Consider the following 23,027-nt stretch of genomic DNA (forward strand, 5'->3'; position numbering starts at 1 on the left):
GAATCACCACTGCTCCTCCCAAGGGGCGATTCCCAACCTGTGGTTTCCTTCTACTGCAGCATCCCGAGGGAAACCACCCCCAAAATACCTCCATTCCCAACGGGGCAGGCGAGGACAGGATTCACAGGCATGGATGGATCCACAGTGGTCCCCACTGGGAAGCCAAGGGGCAGCTCCTGCCCCACGGGACTTGTGTGGAGGTCACCAGAGCAGGGACAAAGCAACACATAAGAGGATTAACTGGTTGAAAAGCAGCTTGAAGCAACCTTCAGGCTGGACCTTGATTAGCAATTACAGCGGGATGCGGATGGGGAAGGTGCTGAGGGTGATGCCCTGGCACATGAGCCAGGGGTGGGACAGAAGGGAGACATGGAGCTGGTTCCCCTGCTCCAAAGCGGACTTTACCCCTTTGGAAATGGGGTCCAGCAAAGCCCAGCTCAGGTCTCCGGTCTCCGTAAACCTGGTACCCAGCTCTGATGGGGTGAAGGGATCCTTACAAGACAGGAGGTTGCAGCTTCCAGTCTGTGTGTGAGGAAACCACCACAAGGCACTGCTGAAACTCAGACCCCTTCTGCGCAGCAGGTTCCACAAGACACTGTGAAACAAGCTGAAAACAGCTTCAGTTGGGCAAAGACAAGGAGTGGAGCGGAAAGGAAACCTTCCCCAGTGAAGGTTTTGCCCCTGGGATTGCGCAAAGGCCTCCAACGCATCCCCCTTTTACACGGCAAATCCTGGGGGTAATGGTAACAGATACAGGATTAAACCACACACTCTGACTTCAAGCTGACCCTGCAGGCTGGAGACTCCAGATGAAACCTGCCCAGGGCTTTGTGCCTGCATCTGTGCCTGCCTCACACGCATCCCATCACTGATGCAGCCCCCCCATCACTGCAACCACCACCAGCAAAGCGAGCAGCGAAGGTAACCCCTGGCAGATGCTCCACGGTGCCCTCGCTTCAACAGAAGAGGTTATTTCTCCAACACAGTGACTCAGTGCTTTATTTTCAGTATAGAAAGAGGTACAAGACCAGCAGTGAGCTCCAGGCAACGAACTGGTGCGTTGCACTTGGTGTGGGTGCTCTCCTCATGCCAGAACTGAGGGAAAACCCAGACAGAGGAAAGCTGAGCCCAGCAGCACCGTAAGAGCAGTGAGGCCTCCCCAAACCAGCCATGTGTTGCGCTGGAGCTGCACCACCAGACCCTGGGTGAGCAAAGGGTTTCGTCATCTTCGGAACTCCTTGTGTGTAATTACAGAGGAGGATTTGGTTTGGGGACAGGGAGGGAAGGGCACGATGCTATTCAGGAGCCATCAGAGCCCCTAAAGCCTGAGTTGTGCAAAGTGCACCCCCCGAGCCCCATTCTGCCCTCCCTTGCACTGAGGAACCATTGGTGCCACTGGAGTTCACAGCACAGTGATAAATCTGGTGTAAGGCCAAGTGAGAACCGAGCCCAGAGGACGTGGGGGATCGAGACCTGTGTGCAAGATGAGGGGTAAAATCCCTGGCTGCTGTCTAGTGGGATCATAAACCCATCCTCACCCTAGCACCCTGGCAGGGTTTATATAGGGCAGTTCATACCATGATCCCAGCCTAGAATAGCACCAGGGATTAACCCAGACTTTGACCTCAGCTAATGCAGAGTTATTCCCTGGAAACGCCGGAGGAGCGGCTCTGGGTTGCATCAGTGCCACGTCAGGCACATGAGCTGCTCCTATGGACTCTGCTACAGGCAGAGGGATGCTGGGGAGAACAGAGGGGGTAAGGGTGGGTACAGTGAAGGGCTGTGGCCTTTGCGTCACCCCAAGTCATGTGAAACACCCTTGGGGGCAGCTCACAACCCACGCAGCGAGCACAGAGCTCCAGCACCCCCATTTCCCCCATACCCCCCCTGCTCCTCCCAGCACCCCAAATCAGAGCAGCACAGGGAAGGAACCGGCCCGGGGGCACCAGGAGCTTCTCCGGGGTTTCTCTTGCTGGTGGTGCCCCCTCGACTGGACGGAGCACCCCAAGGTGAATGCAGGATGAGGCCAAGAGCAGCGTGCAGGCAGAGCAGGATTGTGCTTACTTCTCCTTCAGGTCCTTGTCTGCTTTACCTGAAAGGAGGAGAGGAAAAATCTGGGCTCGCATTTCCCACCCCGGAGCCACCAGCCCTCTTTACGTGGTCATTTCCCTACATGCGGCCAGCATCCCGCATCCCACAAGTGGGAAGCAAGCCATGGCCAGGGAGCTGCCCTGAATTTGCCTCCCAAAGCCTTTTCTGACCCAGGGGGAGCACCGAGCAAGGTAACCACAACAGCGAACACCCCTTCCCACCGAGCAATAGCCGGAGCATCCACTCTCCACTTCCCCAAGGAATTCTCCCAACCCCGTTTAAGCCACCACAGGAGCTCCCTCCCCTTGCCCTGCACCGCAGTCAGGAACCCCCAGTGCTGCGCTGCCCCTTGGGCACAGGCAGACCCACAGCCCCACACTCCCCATTTCACCACTGGAGCCCAGCTGAGCGGAGTGAAGCACGGGGGATTTATACAGGATGGAAGTGGCTCCGGGGCTTATCGGAAGCACCAGCTACACGCGGCCGCAAGCAGCGCAGCGCACACCGTGTGTGGCTGTCAGCAGCGTCCCCAGACGAACCGCATGGGGTGGAAGAGCTCCCAGACCGCAGCCGGTACCTTTTGGGATGAACTTCAGCGAGCTGCTGAATATTCAGAAGCGGGACTGGCCCCTCTTCGGCCCATCATTGAGGAACTCATGGCCGAGCCCGTTGCCGCACTTGCCACAAGACACCTACAAATGATAGAACCACGGAATGGTTTGGGTTGGAAGGGACCTTAAAGCCCATCCAGCTCCAACCCCTGCCCCGGGCAGGGACCCCTTCCACTGGAGCAGCTTGCTCCAAGCCCCTGTGTCCAACCTGGCCTTGAGCACTGCCAGGGATGGGGCAGCCACAGCTTCTCTGGGCACCCTGTGCTAGCACCTCAGCACCCTCACAGGGAAGAGCTTCTTCCCCATTTCCAACCAGAACTTCCCCTGTTTCAGTTTAAACCCATTCCCCCTTGTCCTGTCGCTACAGTCCCATGGGGCTGTTTTGCTGTCCCCAAGGTTTCCGCGTCAGCACCTTTAAGGCCCCCGGCCGCTCCAGGCGCTTGGCCACGCTGTCCTCATGGATGGTCTCGGTGAACGCTGGCCATGGGGACGAGTGCTCGTACTTTGACCGGCTGGAGAACAGCTCATGGCCACACTTGGCACAGACGTAGATGCCTGGGGTGGGTGGTGGGAGAGGGGTCAGTGATGGGCGCAGCACCTGGATGGCTCCCAAGGGACTGGGATAGGCGCCGCGATGGGGACATGGGACACCCACACTGGACTTTGTGGCCACAACCCTTATCCCGTATAAGGACTCCTCTACAGCAGGACAGGATCCCCCCAGAGGGGCCCTATAGGAACCCCCCCCAGCCCCACCTTTGCAGTCCGGGTCGTGTCCCCTCCTCCACGGGGGGATGCCCCAACAGAGGGACCCGCAGCCCGGCTTTCACGGCGAAGGATGCCCACAGGAACACCGCATCCCACCGCCCACCGCCGGGATTCCAGCCCTTACAGGAGGGTCCCCAAACCCCACGGGGCCCCCAGAGAGCCCCCTCCCGGCGCCGCCGGCCCCGCTCACCCGGTTGGAAGTGGTCCTTGAACACCTCTCCCCCCAGGAAGGAGCAGAAGGACATGGCTGCCCCCGCCGCACCGGGACCCGTCCGCTCCGCCCCGGCTCCGCCCCGGCACTGCCGCACCGCGCCCACCAGAGGGCGCCGAAGGGCGAGCGGTACCGCAGGACGGGGGGGGCCCGGTACCGGGTGGGGGGATCCCGTTATCGGGACCGCTCCGCCCCGTTCCCCCAGTGCGAAACCCCGGTCCGGGCCCCGCCGCCCCGGTGAAGGGCTCCCGGGGGGGGGGGGAGGCATCCGGGGTGGGGGGGCGGCGCGGGGACCCGGCACCGTCCTGCGGATGCTGCGGCCCCGCCGGCTGGAGCGGGGCGCCCGCACCCGAGCAGGACCGCGATCAGGGCGGATGCTCCGCCTCCAGCAGCCGCTCCTCGCTCCGGCCCCGGCATCAGTGCCTGGATCCCGGCATCACCAGGACGGGCCGGCCTCCTGCAGCACCGGCACCGGCGCTTCTGCCCCGGCACAGCGTCCGGTCTGCCCCCGGCACCGGCACTGAGCCTCCCGTCATCCTTCCCCCCGCACCAGCACCGGTTCTGCGCCTGCACCGGGACTGCTCGTCCTCCTCCGGCCCTTCCCCGTCTGCCTCAGGTACCGGCGCTGCGGGAGCGGGGCCCGGCAGGGAAGGAACCGGGACCGGGATCGGGGCCGGGTGGTGGCGGTTGGGCAGCTCTTGGGGTGACCTCGGGGCTCCCCCTGTCCTGGGGGTCTCAGTGGATGGGGTGCAGACCCATGGCCAGTAGGGACCCCCATCCCATCACCCCAGGAGCACAGGGCTGGGGGTCACCCTTGGGACCCCCCTGGAGACCACAGTGGGAGGTGATGTGGGGCTGAGACATTCTGTTGTGTGGGGCTGCCAAGGGAAGGAGTAGGCAGAAAGCCTGGCATGTGTAAGGTAAACCTTGGTAAGCCTTCAAACCTGGCTTTGAAGGTGAACCTTGGCAGGCTCAGGAGGAGCATCCGGCTGGTTTGAAGCATCCTTCACATCACCACGAGTCTCGTCTTCCCTGCTTTTACCCGAGGACCCTTGGATGAGTCCTCACCCAGTGGGCTCCCATGGAAATTCCACCTTCCTTCGGCCAAGAGCAAAAACGCTGATGCCTTTCGGACAGAAGCTGGGGACTATCCCAAAGAACCAGCCCTGCTGCTGTATAGAGCCTGGCAGCAAAGCACTCCGATAGGTCCCTGCTCCCTAATGCCAATGGACATGTCCATCACCCCATGGAGGCCCCAGTGTGGGGCCAGCACTGGTGATGCTCCTGCCCACTGGATGCTGCCACCTTCAATTAGCTCAGGCTCTCCTCCGGGCAGGCTGAGCTGCTCACTCCAGCCCTTGGCACTGATGATTCCTGTGGTCCAGCCATGCACCCCTCCGGGTCCATCCCATTGCTCCCACCCTCCCAGGCACCCAGGGGTGGCTGCGTTTCAGCAGCGCATCTACAGCCCCCACTGCACTTGCGGTCCCTGACAGATGAAGACTCCCATACAGCCCCAGGCTATTATTATCCCTGTCTCCCACTGTGCTAATGGTCTCTCAGGAAACAGTCTTTTTCTGTGTTTTTAGCTTGTAAAACCCACGGATACTGGAGCGGTTGTAAGGAAAAGGCAGACACGGAGCAGAGCACAAGTACAGGGGAGCTGATGTCCCCCTAACCCAGCAGGGACAGGGAGCAGTGACCTGGCAGGACCAGCCTAGGACCAGCCCCGGGGCTTTCTGGTAGGCACAGCCAAGGGCTGGGAAGGTGATGGATGGTACTGGGGATACTGGGGATGGGTATGGCATGGTGCCATTGAGAAACCTGCATGAACGAGGGGTCAGTGGGGCTTTCAGCTGCCCCCCACTTGCTATGCTTGGGTGGGAGGTGTTGGGGAAGGGGTCCCTTCTAAAGCCCAGCTCTGGGGATCATTCTCCTCCCCTCACTCCCCATTTTGCTGTTTCGGTGCTTTGGCTGGTGCTGGTGGTGCCAACAGCGCCACAGCCGGGTGTCTGCTGGGTGCTGGGTATCACCCACGGATCATTTGGGGTTCACAAGTGGCTCCTGTAAACCAGAAGCAAAGCAAAAGCCACAGAGCGTGGTGTTCTATAAACAGGGCTGGAGGCAGCCACGGCAGAGCCTGTCACTGATTCACGGCACTGGAGTGCTTTGAAGATCCAGGGTGAGGAGGGTGCGGGTGTGAGGCAGCCCCAGGGCAGCACCCGCTGCCCTGCTCAGCCCCAGCTCCCTGGGGTGGTGTCCTGGTTCCTGCTGCAGGGATGCTGCGAGGGGAAGCCGCTGGATGCTGGGCTCAGCCCTGCAATGGTCCCTCTGAGCCCATCCTGCAGGCCTCGTCCCTCCCCAAATCAGGGGCGCAGCTTTGGAGCGGGCTCAGCTCCATGGCTTTGGCAGGAACGGAGCAATGGAGAGATCACAGTGGCTGCTGGGGATGGGACAAAGCTTTGCCATGGCCAGGAACACCCTCAGGGATACAGAAACTTTATATGTTAGGAAAAGTTTTGTGCCTCTTCAGTAAACACAGAGATTGCCAACGCCCTGCATCCAGAGCACCCTCACGCTGAACCGGGGCCACAGCTTGGGCTTGCTTCATTTCAAGTCCCTGCAATGGATTAAGCAAAGGCCAAACCATTAGAGCATGAAGTGAGGAACATTTAGAGGAGTCAGTCCTGGTGGCTGGCATTGCATCCCTGCTCACAGCCCCTGCACTTCCACCGGGACCAATGGAATGTGCTGGTGCAGGAAAATCCCCGTTGTTCTGCTGCAGACCTGGCTCATGGCTCCAGGCTCCCAGAGGCCCCGTTGCTAATTCCCTGCTGAGTTTTATCCTCCTTATACAAGCGGTTCCCCCTGTCATTGCACTCTTACCATGGTATCTTCTCCATCCCATCCCTGCTGGGATGCACAGGGAAAGACACAAGCCTCCCATCCGCTGGCAGCTCCGTGGCCCCAAGGGCATCCCGAAATAGGCTGGAAGGTGATGGGGTCCCCTGGGACACCCTGCTCCCGTTCGGTGGCTCATGGCGGTGCTGATGGGGAGGGACAGGGATGGGCTGCGTCTCAAAGTGGCACGGACCCGAGCCGCTTCCCCCCATCCCTTGGCAGCACCGGCGATGCGAGCGATGTCAGAGCAGGCTGCGGCAGCGGCGGCCGCCTCTCCGGCCCTGGCACCATCCCCGGGCTCCCCTCGGCGTGGGGACACCGATGGGATAACGCCGCACCCCACCGGCACCAGGGAGGACGGCGGAGGCCAGGACGGCTGCGGGCTTCTCCCATTGGATGCGGACATAAAGCCGCCCCCTGCATCCCAGTCCAGCGGGATGCTCCTGGCTGACCTCCCGCGGGCCCCGCAGCCCCGGCTCAGCCCGGCCAGGTCCCGCACGGCGCCGTCTTCCCCCAGCGTCTCCCCATCGGAGAGCCGAGCCGCGCTGCTCCGGCTGCGGGAGGCGCGGCTGGAGGACACCAGGAGGCGGCTGTCGGAGGCGGTGCAGGAGCCGCTCAGCCGCCTCAGCCGCCTCATGGCCGAGGAGAGCGGCGCCGTGCCCCGGCCGAAGCCGGCAGCCGGGGCGCAGGATGCGGGGGGCCGCCGGGGACCGCGGGTGCGGGACTGGAGCCCCTGGGAGCCCACCCTGGACTGCCGCTACGAGATCTGCTCCTTCGGGGACGTGATCCAGGTGGTGGAGGTGGCGCAGCGGGACGCGGAGCCGCGGCTGCCGCCCCCCGAGGAGCCGCCGCCGGCGCGGCCCGGGAGCGCGGTGCCGGGCAGAGCCCTCGCCTCCATCGCGCTCCTCGCCTACGGCTACTTCGTGCTGCCGCTGCCGCCCTACGCCGCCGGCCTGTGCCTGGGGCTCGTCTGCGGGCTGGTGCTCGGCTTCCTCGCCGTCCTCCTCCTCGTAGCGAGGGCTCCGCCGGTGACACGGGGCTGCCTGCGCCCCAGGCTGCTGCCGGGGGAGCCGCGGGAAGCGCAGCGGCTGCAGGTAGGGAGGGGACACGGGGCGGGGGTGCTGGGTACCACCAGCTTTGTGCTGCTGCCCCGTACGGCACAGGGGGAAGCAGCCGGCTCCGTCTCCCCTCACCCAGGGCTGGATGAATCAACTGCACGTCTACGACCCGGAGCTTTTCCACCCCTCGCTCACGCACTCGGTGCTCGCGGTGCTGGAAGGAGCCACCCTCAAGCTCTCCTACCCCAAGAGCAACATCCCGCGCAGAGCCACCTTCGAGGAGGAGATCCTGGATGCTGTGTTCATCAGCCACCGCTCCTATGACCTGACCGACGCCAAGGTGAGCCTGGTGGTGCCCAGGGCCCTCCGATGGAGACCCTCATCCCAATGCCCTGGCCTGGCCTCACGGTCCCCTCGGTGTTGCAGGTCTTCCTCTGCCCCCCCAGCCTGGCACGCAAGCGGACGTGGAACAAGAAATACCCCATCTGTGTCCTCCTCCCCGAGCCGGCCGAGGGGCAGTGCAGGAGCAGCGAGGAGCAGGACGAGGAGCTGCAGAGGGATGAGGGGACAAAGAAGGCGCCGGTGCCAGGGCAGGACATCCCAGGGGACCCCAGGGAGCGGTGCCTGTACCTGTTTGGGCGGACAGGGAGGGAGAAGGAGGAGTGGTACCAGCACCTCGTGCGAGCCTCCCGCGGGACACCCAGCAGCAGCCATGGTGAAGGTGAGAAGCAGCATCGTGTCCTATGCTACGTGCTGGGGATGATCCAGGGTGGGAGCTGCCGGCGTGCGAAAAGGACAAGCCCCTGGTAGGCAGCAGTGAGTACATGGGGACGGGAAGAAGCTTAAAGCACAGCCAGGAGCCTGGAGGACCCCCTTTAGAAGCATAGGGTGGGTGGTGTGTCACTGGCATCGTGGCCAGGCAGCACGTCACCACATGGGCATCATGGCACGTCACACATGAATCAGAGCCAGGATGTCACCTCTCGTGTCCCCAGGCACGGGCCCAGCTCCACAGAGCAGCGGTAGCAGCAGCGGGGGGAGCTCTGAGGACATCCCCTCCGCTCTCCCACCCAAGGAGCTGGCAGGGAGCATCCAGCAGGAGATTTTCCTGGATTACAGCACCTACATGGCCCGATTCGTGCCAGCGCAGGCCGGGGGCAGCCCGGAGCAGAGCCCCTCTCATGGAGCACTGAGCAGCCCCACAAAGGTGAGTGGGGTGACTCCAGCACTGGGAGCGGGATGCAGGCAGGGGCTGATGGATCCTGTGTGCAGCCACTTCCAGCCCTGTGGCTCATCTGCCAACCAACGGGTCCCACTGCTGATGGGGCCACCCCACTCCAGGAGCCGGTGACCTCTGTCCCCCCACAGCTCGGTGAGGACGCAGTGGGGCACGGTGAGCCCTGCATGGCCTGGATGAACGCGCTGGTGGGACGCATCTTCTGGGACTTCCTCCGGGAGCAGTACTGGGCTGAGCAAGTGTCCAACAAGATCCAGAAGAAGCTGAGCAAGATCAAGGTGAGAGGCAGGAGCATCGCAGCACCTGGGGAAGCTCCATCCGCGAGGCTCTGCAGCGGGTGCCAGGCTGTGGTGACCATCCCTGTGTGGTTTCCCTCTGTCAGCTCCCCTACTTCATGAACGAGCTGACACTGACAGAGCTGGACATGGGCACATCCATCCCCTCGGTCCTCAGCGCCTCCAGCCCCACCATGAACGACCGAGGTAAGAGCCTCACAGGGACGCAGGGCTGGCTCCACGGCAGGTGTTATTGAGGTGCCATCCTTATCCCTGAAGCAGGGGGGTTTCGGCAGGCTTGGCCCCTGCAGAGCTGGCAGGGGCTCACCCCATCCCTCTCCTGGCAGGGCTCTGGGTGGACATGGAGGTCACCTACAGCGGCTCATTGCAGATGACTCTGGAGACGAAGATGAACCTCTGCAAGCTGGGGAAGGAGAGCGCTGCAGAGGAGAGCGGCCCAGCAGAGGCGGGAGGAGAGGGGTGAGGAGACCGTGCATGGCCGGGGTTCACCCTCCGCTTGCCTGCTGAGGTGAGAGGGTGCTGGCCCCGGGGCACGCGGTGATGCTGCTCGGGGCTTGCAGGGCCAGGCCGCGGCTGATCCTCCTGGCAGACAGCGATGCGGAGTCGTCCAGCGCCGGATCCTCCGATGAGGAAGATGTTGCTGCTGCAGAGCCCATGGGAGTCCTGGGGGAGCGGGTGCCACCGCCCGGCACTGAGGGGTAAGGGGTGAATGGGGTCTGTGCCGTGGGAGGCTCGGGGCTGGTTTCCCTGCAAGGCACGCACAGGCGCACAGTGCCAGCCCTTCCCTGCGGACTCCTGTCCCTGCGGGTGCTGTGGGTGGTGGCTGAGGGATGCCGGAAGCCAGCACGGGTCTGGGTCTCACTGCAGCCACGTCAGCGGCAACAGCACGAGCCGGAAGATCCTGCGCTTCGTGGACAAGATCGCCAAGTCCAAGTACTTCCAAAGGGCCACTGAAAACGAGTTCATCAAGAAGAAGATCGAGGAGGTTTCCAACACACCGCTGCTGCTGACGGTGGAGGTGCAGGAGCTGGCAGGAACCTTGGCTGTGAACATCCCACCGCCACCGACGGACCGTGTCTGGTACCTGCTCCCCTTCCTCCCGTGCGGGGACACAGGCATCCTCCCCCCAGCGCCCCATGGCTTGGCCAGGGACTCATCTCTGGGGTTTTGGGTTCATCCAGGGGGCCAAGCAAGCACCCAAAGGGACTCACAGACCTCACACTCATCAATCCCAGCCTCCACCCAGGATGTGGGGACCCAGAGCTCCCACTGCAACCCAGCACCTCCTCCCAGGAGGCAGGTCCCTAAAGCCCCGCAGTGAGGCTGTACCACAGTCAGGACGTGATGCTTTCTGCCTCTTCCCTTTCCCCGCGCAGGTACAGCTTCCGAGTGCCGCCGCAGCTGGAGCTGAAGGTGCGCCCGAAGCTGGGCGAGCGGGAGGTGACGTTCCTCCATGTCACCGAGTGGATCGAGAGGAAGCTGCAGCACGAGTTCCAGGTGCCTGGAATGTAGCAGAGCTCAGCAAAGCCACCTGAAGCATCAGTGCTGCCATCAGGGACAATGAGACCTCAGTCTGGGACAGGGTTATCTAAACAGAGCTCCATCACCTCATCTGGTCTGTCCAGCTTTGGGCAGTCAAGAAACACAACCCAAGGAAGCAGCTCCAAGAGCGGGTGCTCCGGGCATTGGAGTGCTTGAGGAAAAGTGGTTTCCTCCCAGCACATGCAGCCCTGCCCCAAGCAAGGGGATTTACAAGTGTCAGCAACAGGCAGACACCCCCAGAAGGGCTGAATTCCCCCATCCACCCTGGGTTTGGGATGCTCCCCCACAAGATACCTGCACCTCTAAGAATAGAAGTGTCCCCACTGGTATTTAGGTACCCAAATCCCCCCAAAGAGCTGCCCATTCAAATGGCTTCAAAGTGCTGGTCCCTACCCTCTGCCCTGACCACTCTTGAAGTGTTCAAACCCACTGACTTGTTCTGGTTTCCTCTTTGCAGAAAATCTTGGTGATGCCAAACATGGACGATCTCATCATTCCCATCATGAGCTCTGGCCTGGATCCTCAGCCACCCATGGGGGCACTGCCCAGGGACCCACGGGCAGGGCAGAGCCACTGCACAGAGCCCAGGGAGCTAACTGGGACACGGGGCCAACCCGGACCTGGCCACTGACTGCAGCCGGTGCCGTGGGGTCTGAGCTTCTCGGTTCATCTCATCCGCAGCGCTGCTGTAGATGAGCCTCCTCGTTACACTGCAAGCACACGTTCAGAGCAGAACCAGACACAGGGCAAGGGGTTTGCTGGAGACACAAGAACTTGGTGCACTTCCTACCGGGTTCTCCCAGCTCTGGAGCAGCGGAGGGCTGAGCTTTCCACTGTCTGGTTCCCAAAGAGGGTGCAGGACGCTCAGAGCGGTTCTGCACTGAAGGAGTTGGGATCAGCGCTGATCCAAGACATCACAGCTCCACAGCACATCCCACCCTCCCCGCCGGCAGCTGGACTGCAAGGAAGACAGGGGTGAGAAATGAGTCCAAAGCTGAATAAATCCATCACTGCCCAGTCTTACCTAGCAGCATCTTATTGTACATGAGCTCCCACAGCTGCTGAAGATGGATTCGGGATCGTGGGGCTTTGTGCAGGGTGAAGAGTCCATGGGTCATGCAAAAGGAGTGCTGGGGGGTACATGTGAGAGGTGGAGAGGGGAGAGATGGCCGGTAAGGGGCAGGACATGGGAAGGCCCTGTATTCCCAGTGGAAACTGGAGCAGGAGTGCCAGTACCTGTCCTGCTCTCCTCTGGAAGGGGAGTTCACTGTGGTTTGGATGAATGCAGGCAGGAGGGAAAGAATTCCCTGGGCAAAGGAAAAGGAGGATCCAGAGGACAGAGCAGACACTTGCCTGTCCCAGTTAGTCCCTGTCTATATGGGCCAGTCCCAAGTGCTACTTGTCCCAGGAGCCTTGAGGACATGCTCAGCACTGAATACAGACAAGACACCCCTCCAGAAGGAAACCAAGGAGCAGACATGGCTTGAAGCCCCTTTATTGAAGTGCCCAAAGTTAGGCTGCCTCGTGCATCTCCATCCTTACACCTCTTCCTGCCCACTTGGCTTCGCCTTCACCAAGTGTTTCTTCTGAGGGCCCTGGAAGAGAGCAGAGAGGAGAGCTCTGGGTGTTCATGGCAGACAAACCTGGCCTGTGAGGCTGCGTCTGAGCTGTGGGGAGCAGAAATGCAGCTCTGGCCCCTTCCTGCTGCTCCTGGTCTCTGCTCCCCGCTGGGAGCCCTGTGCCTCCATTCACCAGCCACCCCCAGAGCTCCCTATCCCTGCAGGAATGGGGAGCATTCCTTCCAACCAAATGTAAAGCTTTACCACAGCATCCATGGGGGAAACTCTCATCTCACAGTAGAAACCAGCAAAGGAACCAGCTGCAACCAGGTAGAACCACCTCCTGTCACTAAGATCTATGTCACAGCTACTCAGGACTTGCAGTGACAGCAAAGCAGAACACGGAACAAGCTCCTAACACTGGGATAAAGGAAATCAGCTTAACCTCTAAAGAGCTCTTGCAAAGGCACTGCAGAGCCAACCCCCTTCCCAGAGCTAAGCAGGCTTAGGCAGTGGCACATGGGATTTCTAGCTGACAGGCCACATCCAGACACTGTTCATGGCTGTGTGGTACCCAGGCAGTTGTTTCTGCTAGCTGAAGGCCATTAACACTTCCTCAGTGTCACACACAGGCTTAGGCACCAGGCCGGGGTAGGTTGCAAAGCTGTTCAAGTAACTCTGCTTGGTTTGGAATTATGTAGATGGGGTTTTTTTTGCTCTGAATTTAAGAAATTTACCCTGATCGGCCTTCCTAAAAGCTTCCTTATGAAAGAATCACCAATTGGTGTCTGAATCTGACCCTCTTAAGAGCACGAACATCATAAATCATCCCAAACAAATCAAAGACGTGCACAATTGCGGGTGAAAGGGACCGTATGTCCAGTGTGGTGCCTGCCAAGTTAACTGCTTGTCTAAAACCTCCCGTGGTGAATGGGAACTGCGTGGCCATATGGTGTATTATTTGCTGGTTGGGTTGTCTTGGATCACTCACACAAGCATCATGTTCTTTCTTAGCATCATATCTGCTGTGTGAATTGAATTCTTTCCTGGCTTTAATGCAAGATGGTCCTGGTCACTCCTTTGGTTGCTGTTATGTGGAGACAAAGCTGCCTGGTTGAAGTCCATCAGTTGCTTTAACCCCACTGCAAGCAGGGCCTAGGAGCTGGAGCAGAGCGTAACTCACCATGAAAGCCCGTTTCTCCTGAGCTGTCTGGAAGCGTCCATGGCCAAACTTGGAAGTGGTATCAATGAATTTGAGTTCAATGGCTTCCTGAGAGCGGCGGCTTGTGTGCACCAGAAGGGACTGGAAAAGAAGAGGCACAATGCATCAAGATGACTGTTAGAGACGATCTGGACATCTGCTCTGATGGAGGCAGGGTTGAGTCCTAGGTCAGACAGGTACCTCCATGAAAACCTGCCTTCCCAGAGACACCCCTGGTACTCAGGTGATGCCTTGGATTGCAGAGCAGCTCTCAATGTGCTTAACACCAAGGTTTCCATTGCTGGGCCCTGCATCGTGGCCCTCAAATGCTTGCGGCTTCTGTCTCCAGAGAGAGTGCCTCCCTCTAGCTGCGAACGGCCTCACTGAGCACCACATCAGGTGCCAAATGCCCCCAGCAGCACAGAGCCAAGGACCTCACCAGTCTTCTCTGGCATTCTCCACCTGGTGAATCAGCTCACGGAGAGCTATGGACTGTCCCCCCCCCTCCAGCGCCGCCGCGCTCTCACCTTACGGAGGGTGAGCACACGCTTCTTCGTGCCCACGACGCAGCCCTTCAGCATGAGGAAGTCGTTGTTGACCTCTCCATAGTGAGGAAAACCACCCTGTGGGGAGAGGCAGAGGGAAGGTTGGGAGGCAGGAGAGCTGGGTATGGGAGACATGCCCATGGGTGGCATTTTCTAGCAAAGAAGGCAGTGACTGACAGTCCCTCCAGCTAATGACACTCTGCACCCATCAGCCTGCCTGCTCAGGACCACCAGAACACGTCACACTGACTGCAGGATCCCAGCTAAGGGGCACCCATAAGAGCTGGGGAGGCAGTAACCCTGCTTCCTTCCCTGCAGGATGGGGCTGAACAGATAGCGGAGCTGGCTGGACTCCCAAGCCAACAGCTTTAATAAGCCAAAGTGAACTTTTAAACCAAGTTACAAACGTTTATCTGTTAAGTATCAGATTTTTAATGTAATTTATACTTCTTTCTCTATTTACACAAAGTTCTCAGCTCCTGCCAAAGTTATCAGCTGGAAGTTTAACGTTTGGGTCTACCAATGGGCCTAAAAAAACACCACATAGAGGTGGTTTTCCGTGTTCAAAACATGAGGAAAGGAATCACTGCATTTCTTTCAGTGAATTTCCTTCCAATCATTTCCTATGCAGCTGTCTCCAGGCATGGAATTACTTCCTTGGCTCGCATTCCTGCAGCCAGGATCCGTCACAGCCCTGGCACCCCCTCAGCCCTTACCATAGGAGTAATGGTTTTCTCTGTGAGATCGTAGTGCGTCGAGGCGTTGTTCTTCACCACTTTGCCATCCTCCACATGGATCCCATGGCCAATGCGGTAAATCTAGAACAGAAAGGACACGGAGATGGTGACTTCTGTGTCCCGTCACTGAGGGATGCCGCAGGAATGGCGCAGTTTTCACCAAGATGTGCCTTCAGCAGGGAAAAACACCGGGAAAGATACGGAGAATCTCCAAGGAAACATCGGAGAAGCTCTGGGGTGCAGAGGCCACCCTGCAAAGGAGGATGGTGACAGCATGGGAGGAGGAAGGCGCTCTGAGGGAGCCCATCGGGGCCATACCTTCTTGTTGAGCTCCGTGCGGTGGTGGTAGCCCTTCTGGCCAGCCCGGGCAATGGAGTAGCCAACCCGGGACGGGTGCCAGGCTCCGATGCAGGCGACTTTGCGCAAGCCCTTGTGCGTCTTCCTGGGGAGCTTCTTGGTGTGCCAGCGGCTCGTCACCCCTGCAAGTGCGACCAGACAGGGCATTGGGAACGCCGGCGAGGGGCAGAGCTCGTGTTCGAGTGCTGGGGAGGAGGGGGACAGGCTCCATCATCGCTCTGCAGTTCTCAGAAGGCACCGTGCTGGAAGGAGCCCAAGAGCCGTCACCACCGCGAGAGGCCAGCGCACAGAGCTGTTCTCACTTCCCCTGGATCCCATCAGGCTGAGATCTGCTCTGGCTGAGCACAGGCAGTGCAATCACAGGAACACCCACAGCTCCACACACGTGGGGTTTGTGAGAAGTTCAATGGCTCCGCGTACTCACGGTGCCTCCGAGGCTCCTGGCAGGCCTCCGGGCACAGCAGGCAACATGGGCTTCACTGAGATTATGGAAACCAAGCTCTGGTGCAATGGAACTGCACGTTATGGGCTTTGCTATTCCTTAAGCAGTAAGTCAGCGGGTTCGCTGACACTGCCTTACCCCAGTGCTGCCCTATGGACATTGTCAGATGAGGACAGCATCAAGCTTCTGGCAAAGGCCTCCTTGCTCTGTACCTTTCATCCCGTGCCCCTTGGTCACGCCAATGACATCAATCATCTCGTTCTGGCTGAAGACGCTGTGCACAGAGACCTGCTTCTCCAGCCGCTCCCGAACCCAGTCGACCTTGTCAGCCACTGTCCCACCGTTCAGCTGGATCTCCATCACATGGGCCTTCTTCTGCCGCAGCGGGAGCAGCTTCATCTGCATTGCACAGTGCATTATGGCAAAATGCTGCTTCTTGCCCCATAGACATGAACACAGAAGCAGGGCTGTGTCACACCCCGCTTGTGAGGGGCACAGGGGGTGAGCCGAGCTCAACACCCCTCTCTATTACACTCTCAACCCATTTCACAACAGCCAGCAGCCTGGGTCACCATGCCTGTATATCTGGGAGGTAACTCCCTATCCTTGAGCCCAACCACCCCATCTCCCAGTGCTTCCATTCCAGGCAGGAGCTGATGCACACCCGCTCTCCAGGGAGCACAGGAACAAGCCAGCCTCATCCTACCCTAAGAGTTAAGCACAGCAGTAACAGCCATGGTAGGTAAGTGCCCCAGAGGAGCCCAGCACTAGAACACCCTCTAAAACTGAGCACTGTGATGAGCCAGGACGCAGCTCCCTGCTCTGACACAGCCAGTGCCTCTCCTTTGGTCGTGCTCCACCTCTGCTTCCACACTGAGCAGTTATTCCTAGCTCCCAGCAAGAGGTGCCTCCGCTCTCTCCCACTCCCAGCTCCCTGCTCGTAGCCCCTGCCAAATTGCCATAGTGGGGCCTTGAGGTTCTGTGCCAGCTACAGGGGAAGCCTGGAGCCAGCTTAGCTCTGTCCCAGACTCCAAAGCAGACGTGAACTCCAGGGATCAGCAGGAAAACAGGCCCTGTGTATCCAGCAATCAGCATCTGGCAAAACCAGGCCTGCCCCTGGGTTATTTTTGCCCAAAACACTTGACACCAGTTGCTAATTTGAGGCGCTCATGGGGCCTGAGGTCCCTCTGCTGACACAGGGCTCAGCACCTGCTGAGGCTCTGCGTGCTCCGCTCTCCCCTATGGGGTGTGTGGGCTCCTGAACCACAGCCCCTGCAGTAATCCCGGCCTCAAAGGGACAGTGTTGGTGTCAGGAAGGAGCCTCCCATTGCCTTTAGACCCTATCCCACACCCCCTGACCAGTGTCTGCTTGCTCAGCCTCCTGTGACCCCACCAAGACACCCCCATGATCCCACCTCCCAGGTCCACACTTCCCAAGCTAAGGAAGACCCAGATCCCCCCTTGCCCACCGCAGGAATGAGGTCTGACCTGTGTGTGCACAATGACACGAATGACCTTGCAGTACTTCTTCATAGCTGCAAAATCCTTCTCCAGCTGCCTTTTGCCATCCTCATCCTGCCACTTTTTGCAGTACTTGGTGAACGCCTTCTTCTTGCTCTTGTGCCTACAACCAAAGTGGTTTAACACCCAGGCAAGCGGGATGGTGAAGTGCTTCTGCACATCCCCGTGCCCGGGGACAGTGTGGAGGGACACATCACCCTGCCAGGCACCTCTCCGGTGCCTTAACTGTCAGGGCCAGCACACAGGGGTGTGAAGTGGGAAGAGGCAAGTGAATAATGAGCTGTGACAAGGGCTGGTAATTCAAACCTTTCTGCATGAGGAATCCAATTGTCTCCCACTGACGGGCTCAGTGCCACCAACATACAAGTGCAAGCTGAGAGTGAAGCGGGGAAGGCAGCCTCTAACAGGGATCAGAGGGATGTGGTGGGTGGGTCTCAACAGCACTTTATGGGAGACAGGATTCCTACAGTCACGGAGTTTGTGTTTCCATTTTCCTCTCTGCTGGTGTGGGGCTTGGGGCATTGATGTTTACAAGAGCCAAGGGGCACATTCTGCATCAGCTTTCCCGCTGACAAATCGGGTTTTCCTCCCTTCATTTGGTGCCTCAGCTCAAGCATTCCAGTTCAGTGGAGAGCAGATGAGCCCACACTAAGGAAAATGAACCTGCAGCACATGCTGCCATGTGATATTGTGCAGAGCTCACCCAGTTCAGCTATTAGAATACATTTACATACGCATATGCCCATTGCCAGCACCAAGCTGTTTGCAGCATCAATGTGCATGACTAAAGCTGCGGTTTTCTCTCCAGCCCGGAGCCAGCTGCCTGCGGCTGAGCTGTTTGCAATGCTTGGGTATCTGTGGGGGAGACCAGAGGGGGACCCCTCACGTGCAGCACCCCAGGGACCCTCCCCAGCACGCACCAGTTCCTGTAGAAGCGCCGCCGGCACTCGTCACTGATGTGCTCAGCAAACACCGTCTTGAAATTCCTCAGGCCCTTCGGTGTTTCTATGTACCCCACAACCCCAACCACCACCAGCGGCGGGGTCTCAATGATGGTCACGGCCTCCACCTCCTCCCTCTTAGAGATCTCTGCAAGATAGGAAAGGGAAGCGGTGCTCAGTGTTGTCTAGGATCAGATCATTCCCTAAAGCCACTTGGTAACAGTTGGACTTGAGGATCTTAAAGGTCTTTTCCAGCCTGGTTGGTTCTATGATTCCATGATGTTACAGCGAGCAAGCAGTGTGCTGGGGGCAAGGTCACACTCTACGTTCACAGCCAGCATCAGCCCTTCCACCTCCCACCTGCTGGAGGACCACATGGGGTTCAATCTCTAGAGGTTAGACCCAGTGGTCCAGCAGCATGAACCCATCTTCCCAGCTGGCAGGACCACCACATTGGGTGGCTCTTGCCTTGGGTACCTCAGAGGGTAACAAATTCCCCAGCAAGATGCTTCAAGCCCAGGAGTTACCCTGCATGATCCTTCTGCCAGCAGGATCCAACAAACCCCCGGTCACCATCCTGGTGTGGGGACCTCCTAGCAATCCCTAAGGCAGCCCTTGGCCACCCAACACCTGGATGGTGGTCCAGGACACAGCCTGGATGCTATGTGCTTCACCACCCGCTCCCAGCAGCGGCCTCTCCCACCGGCAAGCCTCATCCCTTGTTTCCCTCCTGGATGCGGCTCCTTCCTTTCCCCAGGCAGGACTTACTGAGCCCGGGCCTGTGCACCTCCCGCACGGTGTGCGTCATTCCCGCTTTGTAGCCCAGGAAAGCCGTGAGGTGGACTGGTTTGCTGGGATCATCCTTAGGCCACGACTTCACCTTCCCTCGGTGGCGCCGGCTCCTCTTGTGGGGAAGGAAGCCCAAGTGGCCGTGCCTGGGAGCGGAGAACTTGCGGTGGGACTGCAGGGAGGAAGAACAAAGGGGATGAGCTTCACTTTGGGGTGCTAGAAGGCACCAGGGAAAGCACAATGGGAAACACCCCCTTTAACATCAGTGAATGCTGGAGGGGGTCTGGATTCTGCCTTGATCCCAACAGGAGAAAAAGATCCCATAACAGGATGGGATTTTGTTCAAAATTCCATCACATGCATGGGAGAATTTAGTGAGTTTCTGGACCAATGATGCCAATGAAATGAAAAGAAACTTGAACAGATCTCCCTCCTTCTGCTTGAGGACTTTGAACGAGAAAGACATCCCTTGATGGGTCCGTCCGCCCCGTGATGTTAATTATCATGGCTTATTTTGCACTCTGCAGCACCAGAAGGGCCTGCTCAGGATTGATGGGCTTCGTGACATCAAGACCAGTGGCACCAAACATCTCAGCTAAGGATCAGGAATAACAGGCAGGGATGCCCAAGGGAACCCGTAATAAGACCGCGCGCAGGTTAAACACGCACCTGGAAACCAAATTAGCGGAGCTAAATATATAAACCCCAAGCACAAGGTCACACCGAGAGGAAGCAACAGCGCTCGAGAGGCACGGACTGGGTTGGCTCCAAGGCAGGGAGCTGGGGGGGGCAGCCCAAGCAGCACAGGGTTAGTTCTACACCCACTGCATCCCCTCCTTGCCCAGGTCAGTGCCAGCAGCGGGTGACCCATCCCACCAAGCTCATCTCCCACCGCCCCGTGCACACAAAGGGGAGGCAGCAGCGCCGGGCGTTACAGACCATGGGATGTCTTCAGCCCGCTCAGCAGCAGCAGGAGGCCGCGGGTGAGTGCTGCCCAGGCAAGCCTTAAGATGTTTATCAGCCTCAAGACACAAATTTAGCCGCTAGCTTCACCCGCTGCTATATCCATCCCGGGCTGGCAGGTCGGACGTAGCAGTTGCGGTGTGATAAAGGTCAATGGCCCGGGTCTCAGTTTACACTTGTCCCTCCTGAACAACCGGAATGGGAACGGCTGCCGTTGGGATGATGGGGATAACGGGCACCACACACATGGAGATGGGCACCCCGGGCTCGCTGCGGTGCCCTGGGTACGGGTACACTGAAACTCCTCCATCGGCCCAGGCAGGAATGGCTTTGTGGCTCCGGATGAGGGGATTGGGGCAGCTGCAGCGAACCTGGAGCAATGGGATTTGTACCTCGTGTGCTGCGCTCAGCTCTGGGCCCCTCACTGCAGGAGAGACATTGAGGGGCTGGAGCGGGGCCAGAGAAGGGCACTTGAGCTGGTGCAGGGCCTGGAGCCCAAGTGTGATGGGGAACGGCTGAGGGACCTGGGGGGGTCAGATGGAGAAGAGAAGGCTCAGGGGGGACCTGATGGCTCCCTACAAGTGCCTGACAGGAGGATGGAGCCAGGAGGGGCTGGGCTCTGCTCCCAAGGAACAAGGGATGGGACAAGAGGAACCGGCCTCAAGCTGCCCCAGGGCAGGTTTAGATGGAGCTGAGGAACAATTCCTGCCCCAGAGGGTGCTCAGCATTGGAACAGGCTGCCCAGGGCAGGGCTGCAGGCACCGGCCCTGCGAGTGCTCACACCCCGTGGAGACGAGGCCTCAGTGCCATGGGTTAGGGGTGGCCTTGGCATTGCTAGGGAAAGGGTTGGACTGGGTGAGCTCAAAGGGCTGTTCCAAGCCCGTTGATTCAACGGCTCCGACCGGGACCGGAGGCGGAGCAGCGCCGGTCCGCGGCACGGACTACACCTCCCGGCGTGCACCGGGCGCGGCGGAGCATGCGTAGAACGCCCCATTTGGCCCCGTCGCCATCTCGCCCGCGCCGCCGCCATGCCGGAGGACAGCAACCGGGAGGCGTACAAGGTGCCCCCGACCCGCACCCCGGTCTCCGAGAGAACCTCGTCGCTGCCGGACCCCGTCGCCTTCTTCCGGACCGCGTTCAGCTACATCGTCGATGCGCCCGTCACCTTCGTGCGAGGTACCGGGGGGACAGGAGCACCCCCACACACACCGCTGCCGGCGGGCCTAGGGCCGCCCCGCGGTGCCGTGAGGGGAGCGGGGGTAAGGCCGAGGGACGGGCACACAAGGACACAGGGAGTGGGACAGACCGGGACACAGGCAAGGATACAGCAGGGACAGGCACCGGGAGTGGGACAGACCGGGACACAGGCAAGGATACAGCAGGGACAGGCACAGGGAGTGGGACAGACCGGGACACAGGCAAGGATACAGCAGGGACCGGCACCGGGAGTGGGACAGACCGGGACACAGGCAAGGATACAGCAGGGACAGGCACAGGGAGTGGGACAGACCGGGACACAGGCAAGGATACAGCAGGGACAGGCACAGGGAGTGGGACAGACCGGGACACAGGCAAGGATACAGCAGGGACAGGCACAGGGAGTGGGGCAGACCGGGACACAGGCAAGGATACAGCAGGGACCGGCACCGGGAGTGGGGCAGACCGGGACACAGGCAAGGATACAGCAGGGACAGGCACAGACTTGGAATACAAAGGCATAGCATGGACAGAGAGATGTGGGACACAGAACACAGCACGGACACTGGGACATGGGACACAAAGACATAGGGATGTGGTATACAGACAACAGCATGCACATAGGGTTAGATACAGGGCCATGGGACACAGCAGGGACAGACACAGGGATGCGGGATACAGGTAAGAACAAAATGTGTATACAGCATCATACACAGGGATGTGGGACACAGCAGAGGAACAGAGGGACGTGGAACACATCAGAGCACAGCATGGACACAGGGACATGGGACACAGACAAGGACACAGCAGAGGCAGGAGGACAAACACAGGGACATGGACAAGAACACAGCAGGGACAGCAAGCACCAACCTGGGGCCTGGGAAGGCAGCAGCAGCACCAGGCAGTGAAGCTTTGGCAGGCACTGGGGCCGTGCTGCCCCTCTGTAGCTGTGGGTCAGGGGTGTCTGACCATGGGGCTGTTGCTGCAGAGTGGATCGAGCGCCAGCAGGCCAAGAACAAGTACTACTACTACCACCAGAAGTTCCGCCGTGTGCCCGACCTGAGCGAGTGTCTGGAGGGAGACTACCTCTGCTTCTATGAGGCTGAAGCACAGTGGAGGAGGGACAGGTATGGCTGTCACTGCTCTGGTTGTCACCTCTGGGACCTGCAGCCCTTGGCTTGAACTCACAGCATTGTCAGACTCCGGGGCCTTGACAGCACCTCCTACCCACTCCCTTACAGAACACCCCTTTCATAGGGCTGTTGTCGCCTGCAGCACCCCCAGGCCATGAGAACACATCCTCCCATGCTGTCTGCTTCCTACACCTGAGCTTCCACAAGGATCCACCCCCCCCTTGGCTGTTCTATCACCTCTTGGCTGGGGTAGGAGTCACCTCTATCTTTCCCGCAGGATGGTTGATCAGGAAATCGTGGAGATAGTCCGGGAAAGGCTTGGTGCTTGCAAGCAGAGGGAAGGACCCAACCAGTTCCAGAACTGTGCCAAGGAGGCAGAGCTGCTGGTACAGGTTACCAAAGCCTACCAGGACAGATGTGAGTACAGCAACAGCCTGTGGGGGCACACAGGCAGCAGGGATCTGGAGCTGCATCCCAACAGGGGCACACAGGCAGCAGGGATCTGGAGCTGCATCCCAACAGGGGCACACAGGCAGCAGGGATCTGGAGCTGCATCCCAACAGGGGCACATTTCTTTTTAGCTGCAGAGAGCCACTCTTCACACACTGACTTTCTTTTTAGATGGTGATCTTGGTGTCCATGGAAATGCGAGGACTTGCCTGATGAAGCAGAAGCACAGGATGATGGAGGAGAGGAAAGCACAAGCCAGTGCCTCTGAGTAGGTGTGAATGGTTCACAGGTCCCTCTGTGGTGCTTGTACCTGATTCTGCATGCTGCATCTTTCAGCTCTGATGCTGCTGACCTCTACAATAAATGTGCAGAACAGCACATCCGCCATACAGCTGGAATCTGGACTCATTCTTTGAGGGGATCTGAAAACCCTTAAGAGAAGTCTTCTGTATTCAGCTCTGCTGAAACAGCAGCATC

General features: G+C 59.3%; 4 protein-coding genes across 6 annotated transcripts; 2 read left to right on the forward strand and 2 right to left on the reverse strand.

The window, feature by feature from the left end:
* Nucleotides 1-981: 981 nt before the first annotated feature.
* On the reverse strand, nucleotides 982-3,769 carry MSRB1 (methionine sulfoxide reductase B1). Its single transcript, XM_065684855.1, has 4 exons — nucleotides 3,661-3,769; nucleotides 3,115-3,257; nucleotides 2,669-2,783; nucleotides 982-2,092 (listed from the first exon to the last, which is right to left on the reverse strand). The coding sequence occupies exons 1-4, from the start codon at nucleotides 3,713-3,715 to the stop codon at nucleotides 2,061-2,063; spliced, it is 345 nt and encodes a 114-aa protein (XP_065540927.1). The 5' UTR covers nucleotides 3,716-3,769; the 3' UTR covers nucleotides 982-2,060.
* Nucleotides 3,770-3,789: 20 nt separating this feature from the next.
* LOC136016997 (testis-expressed protein 2-like) lies at nucleotides 3,790-11,735 on the forward strand. Of its 3 annotated transcripts, XM_065684852.1 has the most exons (14): nucleotides 3,790-4,297; nucleotides 5,271-5,423; nucleotides 5,798-5,863; nucleotides 6,805-7,676; nucleotides 7,780-7,980; nucleotides 8,067-8,361; nucleotides 8,636-8,847; nucleotides 9,009-9,155; nucleotides 9,260-9,359; nucleotides 9,500-9,632; nucleotides 9,734-9,871; nucleotides 10,041-10,253; nucleotides 10,550-10,670; nucleotides 11,173-11,735. In XM_065684852.1, exons 4-14 carry the CDS (start codon nucleotides 6,813-6,815, stop codon nucleotides 11,344-11,346), a joined length of 2,598 nt encoding a protein of 865 aa, XP_065540924.1. In that variant the 5' UTR covers nucleotides 3,790-4,297; nucleotides 5,271-5,423; nucleotides 5,798-5,863; nucleotides 6,805-6,812; the 3' UTR covers nucleotides 11,347-11,735. The 3 variants fall into 3 exon arrangements, with proteins under 3 accessions (XP_065540924.1, XP_065540923.1, XP_065540925.1); XM_065684851.1 differs by lacking the exon at nucleotides 5,798-5,863; XM_065684853.1 differs by lacking the exons at nucleotides 5,798-5,863; nucleotides 11,173-11,735 and having other exon boundaries at nucleotides 10,355-10,639.
* A 459-nt stretch (nucleotides 11,736-12,194) lies between these two features.
* RPL3L (ribosomal protein L3 like) lies at nucleotides 12,195-18,955 on the reverse strand. Its single transcript, XM_065686616.1, has 9 exons — nucleotides 18,787-18,955; nucleotides 17,998-18,166; nucleotides 17,045-17,180; nucleotides 15,769-15,955; nucleotides 15,076-15,236; nucleotides 14,737-14,838; nucleotides 14,003-14,098; nucleotides 13,458-13,577; nucleotides 12,195-12,310 (listed from the first exon to the last, which is right to left on the reverse strand). Exons 1-9 carry the CDS (start codon nucleotides 18,824-18,826, stop codon nucleotides 12,254-12,256), a joined length of 1,068 nt encoding a protein of 355 aa, XP_065542688.1. The 5' UTR covers nucleotides 18,827-18,955; the 3' UTR covers nucleotides 12,195-12,253.
* A 1,795-nt stretch (nucleotides 18,956-20,750) lies between these two features.
* On the forward strand, nucleotides 20,751-22,941 carry NDUFB10 (NADH:ubiquinone oxidoreductase subunit B10). The gene is made up of 4 exons (XM_065684857.1): nucleotides 20,751-20,946; nucleotides 21,956-22,094; nucleotides 22,378-22,517; nucleotides 22,722-22,941. The coding sequence occupies exons 1-4, from the start codon at nucleotides 20,799-20,801 to the stop codon at nucleotides 22,820-22,822; spliced, it is 528 nt and encodes a 175-aa protein (XP_065540929.1). The 5' UTR covers nucleotides 20,751-20,798; the 3' UTR covers nucleotides 22,823-22,941.
* The last annotated feature ends 86 nt before the right edge of the window (nucleotides 22,942-23,027 follow it).

This window comes from Lathamus discolor, chromosome 6 (assembly GCF_037157495.1).
Source record: "Lathamus discolor isolate bLatDis1 chromosome 6, bLatDis1.hap1, whole genome shotgun sequence".
NCBI lineage: Eukaryota > Metazoa > Chordata > Aves > Psittaciformes > Psittacidae > Lathamus > Lathamus discolor.

Excerpts from the sequence above, each read along its gene's own strand:
- NDUFB10 (XM_065684857.1), top strand. The coding sequence starts at position 20,799 with ATGCCGGAGGACAGCAACCGGGAGGCGTACAAGGTGCCCCCGACCCGC. Across the intron at positions 20,947-21,955 it reads GCCCGTCACCTTCGTGCGAG|AGTGGATCGAGCGCCAGCAG; the intron begins GTACCGGGGGGA and ends CTGTTGCTGCAG. Across the intron at positions 22,095-22,377 it reads GCACAGTGGAGGAGGGACAG|GATGGTTGATCAGGAAATCG; the intron begins GTATGGCTGTCA and ends TCTTTCCCGCAG.
- RPL3L (XM_065686616.1), bottom strand. The coding sequence starts at position 18,826 with ATGACGCACACCGTGCGGGAGGTGCACAGGCCCGGGCTCA. Across the intron at positions 17,181-17,997 it reads CGGCGCTTCTACAGGAACTG|GCACAAGAGCAAGAAGAAGG; the intron begins GTGCGTGCTGGG and ends CTTTGGTTGTAG. Across the intron at positions 14,839-15,075 it reads GCACGGAGCTCAACAAGAAG|ATTTACCGCATTGGCCATGG; the intron begins GTATGGCCCCGA and ends TTTCTGTTCTAG.
- LOC136016997 (XM_065684852.1), top strand. The coding sequence starts at position 6,813 with ATGCGAGCGATGTCAGAGCAGGCTGCGGCAGCGGCGGCCGCCTCTCCG. Across the intron at positions 9,156-9,259 it reads AGAAGCTGAGCAAGATCAAG|CTCCCCTACTTCATGAACGA; the intron begins GTGAGAGGCAGG and ends TCCCTCTGTCAG. Across the intron at positions 10,254-10,549 it reads CCACCGACGGACCGTGTCTG|GTACAGCTTCCGAGTGCCGC; the intron begins GTACCTGCTCCC and ends TTCCCCGCGCAG.